Consider the following 17256-nt stretch of genomic DNA (forward strand, 5'->3'; position numbering starts at 1 on the left):
AAATTAAAAGAGATGGAAATCTTATCTCGAAGAGCACGATTATGAAACAATCTACAAGCCAGGAAAAGCAAATGTCGTGGCCGACGCCTTAAGTAGAATTTGCTGCTCTATGACAGCAACCCAGCATTCGGCACCAGACTGTGGTTCGATATATATACATCTACTGAAGGACCTCTAAATGCTTTTCAGCATCAAGTCATAATAAAAGAAGGTAATCAAAACGTAGAAATTAAGAACCTCTTTTCGAATTTTAAGAGAATAACAGTACATACAAATGATATGACTGAAAGGAATTTATTAAATATTTTACAAACGCAAAGATACAAATAAGATTAATCAATTCTACTATTAATTAACTAATTCAGAATAATAACGCCCAAGTTGTAATCAATAGGGGTTTAACATCGCACTTGGAGGATAGCTTGCAGAAAGTAAAAACAGCAGTAGATATTTTTGATAGTTTTTCAACGGAATTATATTCCATAAACATTCTAATGAACTTAAAATTCTTATCTGAAAAGGCGAACATACTAATTGATAGCATAACCCTAGCGAAATTAGGAATTACGAACTCAAGAGTACTCAGTAAAAATGAAACAAACGCAATAATAGCAGACATACAGCATAATACCATTGACGCGAATACTGCCATAGAGAGTCTATCGTATACCACCACAAAAGTTGCTGTAAGTCATGACGAATTAGTACTTATTATTAGCGTCCCGCAACTTAAGCGTAGAGTATTCAACAAGATACAAATTTATCCGACAATTAACAATGGTAAAAGAATGTATATCCCTCATCCCTACTTCCTTACTTTCACTTCCCAAACCTACATCGTCTCGACGCTTAACAAAAAGATGTATAAACCAGAAGAACTACGGCAAGATGACACCACATGCATAACGATGCTGATACAACAGAGAAATGCTAGCTGTGACTTCATCACCAATCCAACAGAAAAAGAGATATACAACTTAGACCAGTCCCACATACTTATCAATTCGGTAAAACTATTCACATTGGATACAAACTGCCTAGTAGAAAGAAGGAATCTCACTGGCTCTCTGCTAATCGAATATAACACATGCAATATTTACGTCAATGTAAAACTGATTTCAGCCAACATGACAGAACTGTCTGGTTTTCCTACTAGTCTACCAATACATGGAATACATGTTGCAGCCGTGAACAACGTGACAAACCTAAGCCTTGAACATCTACACATCCTACACAAAGACCTTCGGAAGGAAATGAAGAATATTCAGTTGGAAAGTAATTGTATCACATGGACTTGGCAACGGTTATTGGGCAGTTCTTTCATCACTCCAATAATGGTCATCATAATTGGCGTCGTATTTCTGTGCATAAAACGCCGCAACACCATCAACGTAGAAGTCATCACAACACCTGATGACAAACCGCAATGTATTCCAGAACCTAAAGGTTATCAACAAACTGACCCAAATCCAGAACCGAAGAGTTACCAACCACTAACATACCTTCACATTTTTCGCACGGAGTCTCAAATTTAAAGAGGGAGAAGTTAACAGCCTGCGTTGTCAACACAGCATTTTCTAGTGTTGTCAACCGCCACCGGCCCGAATGCACACGATCAGCAAACAGCGTCGATCAGCAAACCGTGTTGATCGTCTGACCCAGTTACCCAGTTAGTGATCGCCGAAACAGCAAAATAGTCATCAAGAATCGTCAATACCTTTCCCATCCCCATCCAATTCCCAATAACCAACTTATATGTAAATCAAACTTAATAAACTCACTCCGATTTTGACCGCAGAACAATCAAGTCTCGAGTCTCGAACAAGCAAGTCTGTGTCCGAACCCTATAGATTTAACTGGCGCCCGCCCGAATAGGGACCTCTACGTCTAAAGTAAGGTGATAAGTATTTTGAAAAGAAAACTGTACAACGACGAATAGAGGCACTAGCTAATTCGTTTCTACACCGACCGAAACATAAGTGAGAAGCAGTACAAAAACTCTACACAAAGTTTAAAGTGTCGTGTGAAACTAGCTATAAAACCAGCCGATATACATTCGTGATACAAAAGTTCAGGTGAAGTAATATTAAAATAAACCTGCACAAGCTACATGAAGAGTGAAAGTTCCTGCACATCGTGACATCTCCCTCGATTGACGCCGAGGACCCGTAGTAGATCAATCATCCAAAAGGACCATCCAGAGCCTCCCGCAAGCTTTCATTCCAATACCGGAAAGTTACATCAACCTTCCAACTCGAGACACTCGCTACGTGAACAACGATGAGCTGCAATTGTTTCAAAGTCTGCATATTGTTACTGTGAGTCATTACGAGTCAATTTAATTTACTATAATATAATTTAAATTTTATAACTGTGAATACGTGGTGTGAAAACAGTGAGCAGTGAATGTTAGGTACAATAGAGAAAAGTTTAGATTGAATGAACTTCTCTTAATTAAAATTTGATTTGAAGGTGACAAGATTTCTCCATCATTTTTTGTAAAATTAGACGTTTTGAAATCCACTCAAAAAATAGAATAATGAATCCGCAGGAACAGTCTAGTTCCATACCAGTCGTACCATTCACCATGACTCATCATGAATACATTCAGTTAGGTAAAGTGCCAGATTTTGTAAATAACCTTCCTGAATTCCATGGACACGGATCTAGCCTTTCAAGATGGATTTTAGAAGTAGAAAATATTTTCAAAATTTATGAACGTCCTCCTCGTGATTCAATTGAATACCGCATTATCGTGGCAACAATCAGAAGGAAAATTAAAGGCGAAGCAGCTGATGTTTTGGATTCGAATTGTGCTTCATCGAGTTGGAACCACAATTTTATTCGTTTTTCTATGAGAAGTGTAAATCCACAAGAAAAAATGTTCAGGCATTATCATTCAGGTTACAATGTAATGCAACAAAATGCAAATAACAGGCCAGTTCCTATGGAAGTTGACCCTTTGTTTCAAGCAAATAAAAAACCACATTTTAACGGTAAACGCCCCCGAGCATCGTCTTCAATTAATAGACAAGCTTATGGTGTTGATGGTGAAATTCAAGAAGTTTCAGCACCGCTGCTCCTCTTGAATATGTAGTGGATTCAAAACCGCTTGATGAGACATATTGCCGAACAGACAATCACGGTTATTTGTCGTATAAAGCTTCGGAAAACAATCAATCTACAGAGCTTATTTTTTTAGAATGGAACGCAAATTGGTGAACCGATTCCTTCCATATATCAATTTGCCCACCGTAACGGGAGATTACCCTTTTTTGATTCATAGTGGATCGAATATCAGTTTTATTTCAAATAAACTTGCCTCGAGTTATAAATTATCTAAACCATACGAAGAATCAAACTATAATATAAAATCTGTTAGAGGAAGTTTTAACACTAAGTATGCAATAGATATTGCATTTTTTGCCCAAGAATGTGAGGAAACTTATCAGTTTTTAATTCATGATTTTGGTCCTTTCTTTGAAGGAATAATTGGCACAGACGTTCTAGAAAAAATAAAGGCTGATATTTCTTTTGAAAATTGTGCAATGAAAATAACTACAGATGATGGAGAAAGATTTTCTATACCATATTTAAAATACCTTTTAAAGAGAACAATAGTATGGTTGATTTTCGTGTGAATGATCATAGGATTTCTTCCACTAAACAAAAAATTATGAAAATATTGCTCGATAATTCATCAGTCTTTTACGAACCTAATTTAAAATTATCATGTGCTACAAATGTTGAATGTACCATCAATACTACTGATGATATACCAGTACATCAACGCGTGTATCCTTATCCTGCCGCTTGCACAGAAGAGGTGAATATACAAATAAAAAAGCTTTTAGAAGATGGAATAATTAGACCGTAGAGATCCGGCTGGACATCCCCAGTTACAGGACATCCCAGGAAAAAAGAAATTCCGTAGGGTCGTAGATTACATGAAATTAAATGAAAAGACAATAAGCGAAAGGTATCCCATGCGTGAGATAGCGTATGTTCTGGAACAATTAAGAGGACAACAATATTTCTCTACTCTTGATTTAGCTTCTGGCTTTCATCAAATCAAGATGAAACCATCCGACATAGAAAAAAACAGCATTTTCTATTAATAACGGAAAATATGAATTTACGCGAATGCCTTTTGGATTAAAGAACGCCCCGGCGATCTTTCAAAGAGCCATTGATGACGTTTTAAGAAATTATATTGGCAAAATGTGCTACATTTACATGGATGATGTGATAGTATTTGGAAAATCCTTGGAAGAACATTTGGGAAATTTGGACACGATTCTTAAAGCACTAAATGCAGCTAATTTAAAGGTTCAACTGGATATGTCAGAATTCTTACACAAAGAAGTTGAATTTCTAGGACACATTATAACGAGTAGTGGAATTAAACCCAACCCCCAGAAAGTTGAAGCGATAAAGAAGTTTGTTGCTCCAACAACAATAAAAATGCTACGATAATTTTTAGGTCTAATGAATTATTATAGAAAGTTTGTGAAAGACTTTGCAAAAATAGCAAAGCCACTTACTAGTATATTAAGAGGAGAAAAAAATCCTAAGTCTAACAAAAAAATCACATTGACGACCGAACAAGTTGAATGCTTTGAAAAACTGAAATTTATCCTGATTATAGTAAACCCTTTGTGCTAACAACCGATGCTTTGAACTATGCTATAGGAGCAGTATTGTCATAGGGTGAAATTGGTACTGACAATCCCATACATTTCGCTTCTCGATCGTTAACAAAAACCGAAGAAGCATATTCCGCTTTCGAAAAGGAAATGTTGGCTAAAATTTGGTCATTGAAAACCCTTAGGAACTATTTGTATGGAACTAAATTTAAGATAGTAACAGATCATCAGCCACTTACTTTTACACTTTCACAGAAAAATACTAATGCAAAATTAAAGAGATGGAAATCTTATCTCAAAGAGCACGATTATGAAACAATCTACAAGTCAGGAAAAGCAAATGTCGTGGCCGACGCCTTAAGTAGGATTTGCTGCTCTATGACAGCAACCCAGCATTCGGCACCCGACTGTGGTTCGATATATATACCATCTACTGAAGGACCTCTAAATGCTTTTCGGCATCAAGTCATAATAAAAGAAGGTAATCAAAACGTAGAAATTAAGAACCTCTTTTCGAATTTTAAGATAATAACAGTACATACTAATGATATGACTGAAAGGAATTTATTAAATATTTTACAAACGCAAAGATACAAATAAGATTAATCAATTCTACTATTAATTAACTAATTCAGAATAATAACGCCCAAGTTATAATCAATAGGGATTTAACATCGCACTTGGAGGATAGCTTGCAGAAGGTAAAAACAGCAGTAGATATTTTTGATAGTTTTTCAACGGAATTATATTCCATAAATATTCTAATTAACTTAAAATTCTTGTCTGAAAAGGCGAACATACTAATTGATAGCATAACCCTAGCGAAATTAGGAATTACGAACCCAAGAGTACTTAGTAAAAATGAAACAAACGCAATAATAGCAGACATACAGCATAATAACATTGACGCGAATACTGCCATAGAGAGTCTATCGTATACCATATCTATCTATCGTAATCTGACGGTTAGATACAATGATTACTATCGAGAAAATTAAACGCACGAAACGCCAACCGTTATCAAAATCATAAGATCGTGACTTTCATAACACCGATCTGGTGTGTCGGCAATCGCATAATACGTACTGATTCGTATAGGTGATATTAATTTACTGATGAATTTATACAAATCAGTAATCCACCAATGATCCTAATCGTGTGATTTTAAAGGCTATGTAATACTATGTATTGAATGTTTTGTTCTCTTTGGCAAAGCATGCCGTCGTCTTAAAATGATTACAGGAAATGTTCCGCATGTTCCGCAGAGCTGCTACCTGGCCGACAATCAAAATTTGATTGTCTTACAATTAATCGAACATTCTTTTTATCGTAAAGAAAAGTCTCTTCCTTAATTTGTCTGTGTCTCCATGTCGACTTCCTTGCGTTGTTTCAGGTGGCATTGTCCCTAAACTTACCCTTAACACATAAGATCGCCGGGGCAACTAGTCGATATACTTTTCGATCGATATACTTTTCCTGGAAAACAAGTAGCACGAATTAATTCTAGAGCTACCGTAGATGTGTTTCCTGTACTTAAGGAATTCACTCTAAAATACAGGCCCCCAAAAATTATAGTGATGGACGGAGAAAAGTCTTTCAATTCCGGTGAAGTCGTATAATTTTTAAACACCTTCAATATCAAACATTTTGTAACTGCCACTGCTAGAAGTGAAATGAATGGCACAGTCGAAAGATTTCACTCTACGCTATTGGAATTATATAGAATTTCTAAAACCGAGAATCCGCTTATGACTCCTACAGATTTGATACAACTTTCCTTGTTCAAATATAACAATTCAGTACACTCTTGTACTAAATTTACCCCTTTGCAAATAATTACTCCTTCAAGAAACAGTTCATCGATAATTGAAAAAGTAGCTGAAAATTTGAAACACAAGCAAGGAATTGATTTAAACCACTATAATAAAAATAAAAAAGTAATAGAAATTTATGATTCAGCGCAGGCATTTATGAAAACAAAACGTAGATTGAAACAAGTTAATCCCTATTGTTCGATCCCGAACTAAAATAACAACAACAGTGGATCCAGAGCACACAGGCACCAATAAGAACAATAACGAATCCACGCCACACGTGCCGCCGTTTCCATACTCGGCTTCCAAGAAGTCGAACCGTGTGGAGCGCTTTTGTCAAAGCGTTCCAGAAAGTGTGAGCTGCCGTGCGACGAGAAAGTGCTCGTCGCAGAAATTTAGAACACTCGGCTTCTTTTCCGAAAGCTATAAAAGAGGTGCTGATCGCAAAGCGCGGTCATTCTCGATCACACCGCGGAGGGAAGCCAAGCCAATCCAATCGGCTCTTTTCAGAGCCACCTAATAATTGAAAGAGAATATTGGTTTCAACAAAAAAAAAAAAAAAACACAACGTAGGCCGTCTTCGGACGTAACATTTGGTGCCGTGACCAGGATTGGCGGGCTTCAGCACTCCTGTGATCCGTGAGTAAAGTGCGTACGTATTTTTTCTCACGCGTTTCGTGTCGTCGCGCAAGTGCGTGCGTGTAACGATTAAGCGAGTTTGTGTCCTCGCGCGTGTACGGGTGTGATATACCACGAGTTCGTGTCCTCGTGTGTATATGTGCGACTCTCCGTGAGTGTGCTTCATCGTGCGTGTGTGTGTGACTTGTCACGAGTTCGTGTCCTCGTGCGAGTGCGTGCATTCTTTTATTCAGCGAGTTTGTGTCCTCGCTTGTGTGGCTAACCACGAGTTTTGTGTCCTCGTGTATGTGATTGTGTTACTCTCCGCGAGTTCGTGTCCTCGTGTGTATATGTGCGACTCTCCGTGAGTGTGCTTCATCGTGCGTGTGTGTGTGACTTGTCACGAGTCCGTGTCCTCGTGCGAGTGCGTGCATTCTTTTATTCAGCGAGTTTGTGTCCTCGCTTGTGTGGCTAACCACGAGTTTTGTGTCCTCGTGTATGTGATTGTGTTACTCTCCGCGAGTTCGTGTCCTCGTGTGTGTGTGTGACTCTGCAGTTGTGTGTGATTCGCCGTGAGTTCGTGTCCTCGCGTGCGTGTGACTTTGCGCGAGTGTGTTTTCGCGCGCGTGTGTGGTTGCCGCGAGTTCGTGCCCTCGCGTGCCTGTGACTTTGCGTGTGAGTGTAGTTTTTAGTCCAAAATGACCAAGGCGGACAAGCTTAAGGCCAAGCAGGCCAAAAGGCGATCGCTGATTGAGTCTATGCGACGCTCACTGCAGTTCGCAGTGGATTACACCCCCGAGCTACAAGATCAAGTGCCTGATCGTCTTGCAAGATTGGTGAAGTGTTGGGAATGTTTCCAATCGATCCATGAAGAGTGTGAAGAGCTAGATGAATCGGAAAACGCTACCAGAAGCAACGATGATATCCTAGCGCAAACGGAAGATCTATTTTTCGAAACCAAGGCTGCGTTATCAAAGCTAGTGAAAAAGGAGAAAGAAGAGCAACCACGCTCAAAGCTCGTAAGCGTGAAACTACCCACTATATCGTTGCCGGTTTTTAGTGGCGAGGTAACGCAATGGTTGTTATTTCATGACACTTTTGTTTCTCTTGTGCACAACTGTGACGATATCGCACCTATACAAAAGTTTCATTACCTGCGCGCGTCATTGAAAGGGGAAGCGGCAGGAATAGTGCACCCAATTCCCATTTCTTCGGAAAATTATACTGTGGCATGGAAAGCTTTGCTTGACCGATATGGTAACAAGCCGTATCTACGTAAAATGCACACGCGTGAATTATTTGGGTTGCCTTCCATGATCAATAGTGGTGCGCAAGAGCTTCGACAATTAGTGAGCAAATTCCAGCTGCATATTGACATTCTAAAACAGCTAGGAGAAACCGTTTCGGATGATAGTAGCATTATCATGGAAATTTTGGCCAGCAAGCTCGACAAGGCATCGTTGAAGGCTTGGGAAGAACACTACGCTCAGGAGGAAGCTTTGTTAACCTATCCTAGCATGACAGCATTTCTGCTTAAAAGAGCGCAAGCGAGTGAGTCTCTAGCGTTGCAGGTAGGAAATCGTGTTAGCTCTTCCAACGCAAAGGTACCAAACCAGAAAACATCTAAAAGGCTTAGTGTCAATGCTGCAAGCATGAAAGGGAACAATGTGGTTCCTTGTGTTTTGTGCTCTAAAGACCATTATTTATGGCAATGCCAAGCATTTCTGGATCTTAAGCCTAAGGATCGACAGAGTGCTGTTAATGGCAAAGAACTTTGTGGCAATTGCCTACAAAAGGGGCATTTTGCAAAATCATGCCGATCAAGATATACGTGCCAGCAATGCAAAAAGAAGCATCACACATTGCTACATTTCGTGGAAGATGCTAAACAGCCCTGTGAAAAAGGTTCGTCTGATTCGAGCATTATGGCAGCTGCGCATGTAAATAGTGTTGATCGTGTATCCAAAAACGTGTTGCTTTCAACTGTGTTGTTGGAAGTAAATGATGCATATGGACAAAGGCATCTCGTGCGTGCGCTGTTGGACAATGGTTCGCAACCTAACGCCATTAGTGAGTCGCTGTGTCAACAATTGCATTTGCCGCGGAAAAAAGTGAACATTTTGATCGTTGGTGTCGACGGAATAGAATCCAGTGCCAATCATGAAGTTCGTGCAAAGGTACAGTCGCGCGTTACCAACTATTCGGCGGAAATGGACTTCTTAGTGTTGCGAAAAGTGGCGTGTGATACTCCATCCCACGAAGTCCCAGTGCAAAAGTGGAATATACCTGCATCATATCCTCTCGCAGACCCGCATTTCTGCACGCCCGGTCGTATCGATATGATTATTGGAGCAGGGTATTTCTACTCACTATTGTGTGACGGTAGATATAGTCTACCAAACAAAGGCGTGCTGGTCGAAAGTGTTTTCGGCTGGATTATGACCGGTGACATTCCTGCTATATCGAGTGATGCGGTTCGGTGCAATGTGGTAGCCGTCCGTCCTACGATCGAAGAACAATTGGAGCGATTCTGGAAGATCGAGGAACTCCAGGTGAGCGAATACTCTTTTGATGAAAAGGAGTGTGAAAGGCATTTTCAACAAACCGTTTCGCGTGATGGAAGCGGCCGTTATATTGTTCAAATGCCCAAGCAGCCCAACTTCAAGGAAATAATAGGTGAGTCGAAAACCAATGCATTGAAAAGATTTCACCTTCTTGAGAAAAGATTGTCGAAGGATGCTTGCCTCAAAAGCCAATACCACGACTTCATGCAGGAATATTTAGACCTGGGGCACATGGCTGTTGTTTCTGAAAATCAAGAAGAAAAAATCGGTGCATATTATCTTCCACATCATCCGGTGTTGAAAGAGTCCAGTTCTACTACGAAACTGAGAGTTGTTTTCGACGCCTCTGCAAAAACTACGACTGGAAAGTCATTGAACGAAGCTCTGCTAGTTGGTCCCGTGGTTCAGGAGGAGTTGCTAACTTTAGTAATTCGTTTCCGAAAATATCGTGTAGCTATTGTCGCTGACATAGCAAAGATGTACCGACAAGTAACAATGCATCCAGATGATCGGCATCTGCAACGTATTTTATGGAGATTTGACAATGCTCAGCCCATCCGATCATACGAACTAAGCACAGTGACATATGGCTTAGCACCCTCAGCATTCTTAGCAACACGCACATTGTTACAGCTTGCTCATGATGAAGGTAAGCAATACCCCAAAGCCAGTGCCGCTGTGAAACAAAACCTGTATGTGGATGATCTACTAGCAGGAGCGGGAAGTATTGCAGAAGCAAAAGAACTGCGTGATCAACTCAATGCTCTTCTCGAAAAAGGTGGATTTTGTCTTCGAAAGTGGTGTTCCAATTCGCTAGAGGTGCTAGCGGATCTCCCTGCAGAACTTCTTGGAACACAATCCGCCATAAAGTTTGAAGCTGAAGAAAGCATCAAGACACTGGGCATTTGCTGGGAACCCGAAGCAGATTCATTTCGTATGAATGTCTCTATTGAAAACAAGTCCACTATTCACACAAAACGCAGTATATTGTCATCAATAGCTCAACTTTATGATCCCCTCGGTCTTATTACACCAGTGACTATACGTGCGAAAATCATCATGCAACAATTGTGGTTGCAGAGCTTGGACTGGGATGTGCCAGTTCCTCATAAGTTGCAAGAAAAGTGGACAGAATTTCTGCAACAAATAGCAAACTTAGCACAATTTCGCATAGCTAGGTTTGCATTCATACCAGAACATCAGCATGCAGAGCTACATTGCTTTGTTGATGCTTCTGAAGTGGCCTATGGTGCATGCATATACATCAGATCAATCGACAGCAACGGTTCAATATGCATAACATTATTAGCGTCGAAATCAAGAGTGGCTCCACTGAAACCTTTAACAATTCCGCGATTAGAGCTGTCTGCCGCCTTGCTTGGAGCTCGACTCTACCAAAAGGTGGTGTATGCATTAGACACCAAATTCGACGAGTGTTTCTTTTGGTCTGATTCAACTGTTACGCTTCAGTGGCTCAAGGCAGCTCCCAGAACATGGAAACCGTTTGTGGCCAACCGGGTAGCTGAAGTACAAGACATAACACATGGTGCGCAGTGGCAACATGTCTCCGGAAAAGAAAACCCAGCCGATATGATCTCTCGGGGTATATCAACAGTCGAGCTTCTAAACAGTGATCTATGGAGAAATGGTCCCTCGTGGCTTGGCGGAGTCAAATCATCTTGGCCTTCTCAACACTTCGGCGAGAAAGGTGAAACAGAGTTGGAGAAAAGAGCCATCGTTCTCACGGCTCAAGTTGCTGAGACGGATCTAATCTTCAAGCGATTTTCATCGTTTCAACGGCTGTTAAGGGTTTTTGGATTCTGTGTTAGATTCATCAACAATATTCGCAAGCGTGAACCAAAACAGTTTTCGTCTTCGTTAACAGTGAAAGAGTTACAGTCGGCTAAAACGATCCTGTTCCATATGGTGCAAAGAGAAGTGTTTTCAGACGATATTCGCGCTATCACAAAGGGAAAGTGTCTATCTAACAAAGAGCTCATCCATTCGATTGTTGAATCCATTCCTCGATTCTTGTGGATTATTACGCGTTGGTGGCCGGTTGCGTGAATCAAATATGGCATTTGATGGGAAGCATCCAGTTCTTTTGCCAGCATTTCACCCATTTACGCGTCTTTTGATCAGGGATCAGCATCATAAAACATTACACGGTGGAGTTACAATGACCCTTTCGTCCCTGCGTGATGAAGTGTGGATTCTGAATGGCATGCGGGCCGTTCGTAGTGTACTTCGAACCTGCTATCGGTGCATAAGGGCCAATCCAGTTCCAATAGCACAACCTATTGGTCAGCTACCAGTGTCACGTGTTACGGTAAACGAAGTGTTCGCTTGCGTTGGAATCGATTACTGTGGACCGTTTTATTTGCGCCCAACACACCGTAAGGCAGCTTCTCCCAAGTGTTACGTGTCAGTGTTTGTTTGTATGAGCACAAAGGCTGTTCATTTAGAACTCGTTAGTGATCTGAGTACCCCTTCTTTCTTAATGGCGCTGGATAGATTTGTGGCCAGAAGGGGCAAGCCGAAGCATTTGTATTCCGACAATGGCACTAATTTCGTAGGTGCCAAACATGCCTTGCACGAACTATACGTTCTTCTTCAGCGTGACAGTGAAAAAATCAGTGACTATATGGCCAAAGACAGTATCCAGTGGCATATGATTCCACCTCGCGCTCCCAACTTCGGCGGCTTATGGGAAGCTGCAGTAAAGGTGGCAAAAACTCACTTAGTACGTCAGCTTGGTGCAGCTCAGTTGGCTTACGAAGCTATGATTACTATCTTAGCAAAGATAGAAGGCCATATGAATTCCAGACCTCTTGTCCCCCTTTCACAAGATCCTAATGACCTAGAGGCGTTAACTCCTGCACATTTTTTGATGCTCAAGAAACCACAAGTAATTCCCGAACCTGAACTATCCCATCTCCCGCTTAATCGCCTGTCGCAGTATCAGCTTGTTCAGAGATATGCCCAGGGTTTCTGGCACCGTTGGCGCAACGAGTATGTGAAGTCGTTAAACGGTCATCGCAACGTCAAACGGAGCATTCAGGAGCTGAATGTAGGTGATTTGGTGATAGTGAAAGACGAGCAATTACCAGCAGTGAAGTGGCCTTTGGCGCGTATAGTGGAAAAACATCCTGGACCAGATTCAGTGACACGTGTCGTGACTCTTCGTACAGCGAATGGGATCATCAAACGTCCAGTTTCCAAAATTTGTGCATTGGAGTGTCATCAGGAAGTGTAAATTTTGGGAAATGTATTCCCAAAAGGTGGCCGGTATGTTCGATCCCGAACTAAAATAACAACAACAGTGGATCCAGAGCACACAGGCACCAATAAGAACAATAACGAATCCACGCCACACGTGCCGCCGTTTCCATACTCGGCTTCCAAGAAGTCGAACCGTGTGGAGCGCTTTTGTCAAAGCGTTCCAGAAAGTGTGAGCTGCCGTGCGACGAGAAAGTGCTCGTCGCAGAAATTTAGAACACTCGGCTTCTTTTCCGAAAGCTATAAAAGAGGTGCTGATCGCAAAGCGCGGTCATTCTCGATCACACCGCGGAGGGAAGCCAAGCCAATCCAATCGGCTCTTTTCAGAGCCACCTAATAATTGAAAGAGAATATTGGTTTCAACAAAAAAAAAAAAAAAACACAACGTAGGCCGTCTTCGGACGTAACACCTATAAAAAAAATTAAAATAAAGAAAATTATTAGAATAACGGTTACTACAGAAAATGGAAAGAGAATCTATAAAAAGATGGATGGATCCCCATAGCGATCGGTCAGCACGTAAAGCTAACAAAAATGGACTACGTACCCATTGTAGCGTTCGACAGAGGTACAGCTAGAATAATTAAAGGAACTTATTAATTATTATGTACACCATTTTAAAGTGTCAGAAATGCAAAACGAAATTAATTCACTGTTTACGGATTTTAAGAACGTTGAAGAGACTCAATTCCCGCCTATAATTACAGCACAATTTGAACACGTTACGGAAATGTTAAAATCCTTGATTCCAAGACGAAAGAAGTGCTGGGATACAGTAGGAACCGCCTGGAAATTTATAGCTGGTAGTCCAGACGCAAACGATTTAAGATTAATCAATTCTACTATTAATTAACTAATTCAGAATAATAACGCCCAAGTTGTAATCAATAGGGATTGAACATCGCACTTGGAGGATAGCTTGCAGAAAGTAAAAACAGAAGTAGATATTTTTTATAGTTTTTCAACGGAATTATATTCCATAAACATTCTAATGAACTTAAAATTCTTATCTGAAAAGGCGAACATACTAATGGATAGCATAACCCTAGCGAAATTAGGAATTACGAACTCAAGATTACTTAGTAAAAATGAAACAAACGCAATAATAGCAGACATACAGCATAATACCATTGACGCGAATACTGCCATAGAGAGTCTATCGTATACCACCACAAAAGTTGCTGTAAGTCATGACGAATTAGTACTTATTATTAGCGTCCCGCAACTTAAGCGTAGAGTATTCAACAAGATACAAATTTATCCGACAATTAACAATGGTAAAAGAATGTATATCCCTCATCCCTACTTCCTAACTATCACTTCCCAAACCTACATCGTCTCGACGCTTAACAAAAATATGTATTAACCAGAAGAACTATGGCAAGATGACACCACATGCATAACGATGCTGTTACAACAGAGAAATGCTAGCTGTGACTTCATCAACAATCCAACAGAAAAAGAGATATACAACTTAGACCAGTCCCACATACTTATCAATTCGGTAAAACTATTCACATTGGATACAAACTGCCTAGTAGAAAGAAGGAATCTCACTGGCTCTCTGCTAATCGAATATAACACATGCAATATTTACGTCAATGTAAAACTGATTTCAGCCAACATGACAGAACTGTCTGGTTTTCCTACTAGTCTACCAATACATGGAATACATGTTGCAGCCGTGAACAACGTGACAAACCTAAGCCTTGAACATCTACACATCCTACACAAAGACCTTCGGAAGGAAATGCAGAATATTCAGTTGGAAAGTAATAGTATCACATGGACTTGGCAACGGTTATTGGGCAGTTCTTTCATCACTCCAATAATGGTCATCATAATTGGCGTCGTATTTCTGTGCATAAAACGCCGCAACACCATCAACGTAGAAGTCATCACAACACCTGATGACAAACCGCAATGTATTCCAGAACCTAAAGGTTATCAACAAACTGACCCAAATCCAGAACCGAAGAGTTACCAACCACTAACATACCTTCACATTTTTCGCACGGAGTCTCAAATTTAAAGAGGGAGAAGTTAACAGCCTGCGTTGTCAACACAGCATTTTCTAGTGTTGTCAACCGCCACCGGCCCGAATGCACACGATCAGCAAACAGCGTCGATCAGCAAACCGTGTTGATCGTCTGACCCAGTTACCCAGTTAGTGATCGCCGAAACTGCAAAATAGTCATCAAGAATCGTCAATACCTTTGCCTTCCCCATCCAATTCCCAATAACCAACTTATATGTAAATCAAACTTAATAAACTCACTCCGATTTTGACCGCAGAACAATCAAGTCTCGAGTCTCGAACAAGCAAGTCTGTGTCCGAACCCTATAGATTTAACTGGCGCCCGCCCGAATAGGGACCTCTACGTCTAAAGTAAGGTGATAAGTATTTTGAAAAGCAAACTGTACAACGACGAATAGAGGCACTAGCTAATTCGTTTCTACACCGACCGAAACATAAGTGAGAAGCAGTACAAAAACTCTACACAAAGTTTAAAAGTGTCGTGTGAAACTAGCTATAAAACCAACCGATATACATTCGTGATACAAAAGTTCAGGTGAAGTAATATTAAAATAAACCTGCACAAGCTACATGAAGAGTGAAAGTTCCTGCACATCGTGACATCTCTCTAGATTGACGCCGAGGACCCGTAGTAGATCAATCATCCAAAAGGACCATCCGGAGCATCCCGCAAGCTTTCATTCCAATACCGGAACGTTACATCAACCTTCCAACTCGAGACACTACGTGGACATCGCTTCGTGGACATCGCTACGTGAACAACGATGAGCTGCAATTGTTTCAAAGTCTGCATATTGTTACTGTGAGTCATTACGAGTCAATTTAATTTACTATAATATAATTTAAATTTTATAACTGTGAATACGTGGTGCGAAAACAGTGAGCAGTGAATGTTAGGTACAATAGAGAAAAGTTTAGATTGAATGAACTTCTCTTAATTAAAATTTGATTTGAAGGTGACAAGATAGAAATCTTGTAATTTTTCGTAAAATTAGACGTTTTGAAATCCACTCAAAAAATAGAATAATGAATCCGCAGGAACAGTCTAGTTCTATACCAGTCGTACCATCCACCATGACTCATCATGAATACATTCAGTTAGGTAAAGTGCCAGATTTTGTAAATAACCTTCCTGACTTCCATGGACACGGATCTAGCCTTTCAAGATGGATTTTAGAAGTGGAAAATATTTTCAAAATTTATGAACGTCTTCCTCGTGATTCAATTGAATACCGCATTATCGTGGCAACAATCAGAAGGAAAATTAAAGGCGAAGCAGCTGATGTTTTGGATTCGAATTGTGCTTCATCGGGTTGGAACCACAATTTTAATCGTTTTTCTATGAGAAGTGTAAATCCACAAGAAAAAATGTTCAGGCATTATCATTCAGGTTACAATGTAATGCAACAAAATGCAAATAACAGGCCAGTTCCTATGGAAGTTGACCCTTTGTTTCAAGCAAATAACAAACCACATTTTAACGCTAAACGCCCCCGAGCATCGTTTTCAATTAATAGACAAGCTTATGGTGTTGATGGAGATTCAAGAAGTTTCAGCACCGCTGCTCCTCTTGAATATGTAGTGGATTCAAAACCGCTTGATGAGACATATTGCCGAACAGACAATCACGATTATTTGTCGTATAAAGCTTCGGAAAACAATCAATCTACAGAGCTTATTTTTTTAGAATGGAACGCAAATTGGTGAACCGATTCCTTCCATATATCAATTTGCCCACCGTAACGGGAGATTACCCTTTTTTGATTCATAGTGGATCGAATATCAGTTTTATTTCAAATAAATTTGCCTCGAGTTATAAATTATCTAAACCATACTAAGTGTCAAACTATAATATAAAATCTGTTAGTGGAAGTTTTAACACTATGTATGCAATAGATATTGCATTTTTGCCCCAAAATGTGAGGAAGCTTATCAGTTTTAAATTCATGATTTTGGTCCTTTCTTTGAAGGAATAATTGGCACAGGCGTTCTAGAAAAAATAAAGGCTGATATTTCTTTTGAAAATTGTTCAATGAAAATAACTACAGATGATGAAGAAAGATTTTCTATACCATATTTAAAATACCTTTTAAAGAGAACAATAATATGGTTGATTTTCGTGTGAATGATCATTGGATATCTTCCACTAAACAAAAAATTATGAAAATATTGCACGATAATTCATCAGTCTTTTACGAACCTAATTTAAAATTATCATGTGCTACAAATGATGGATGGATCCCCATAGCGATCGGTCAGCACGTAAAGCTAACAAAAATGGACTACGTACCCATTGT

The 17256-nt window shown here is 40.0% G+C and overlaps 1 protein-coding gene across 1 annotated transcript; it reads left to right on the plus strand.

The window, feature by feature from the left end:
* Positions 1-6963: 6963 nt before the first annotated feature.
* On the plus strand, positions 6964-12712 carry LOC118515225 (the record flags this gene model as incomplete). Its single annotated transcript, XM_036061914.1, has 4 exons — positions 6964-9754; positions 11528-11689; positions 12219-12385; positions 12602-12712. Coding segments are annotated over exons 1-4 (2418 nt in total), but the record flags the coding sequence as incomplete, so codon positions are not given.
* Between the last annotated feature and the right edge of the window lie 4544 nt (positions 12713-17256).

This window comes from Anopheles stephensi, assembly GCF_013141755.1.
Source record: "Anopheles stephensi strain Indian chromosome Y unlocalized genomic scaffold, UCI_ANSTEP_V1.0 chrY9, whole genome shotgun sequence".
Taxonomy (NCBI): domain Eukaryota; kingdom Metazoa; phylum Arthropoda; class Insecta; order Diptera; family Culicidae; genus Anopheles; species Anopheles stephensi.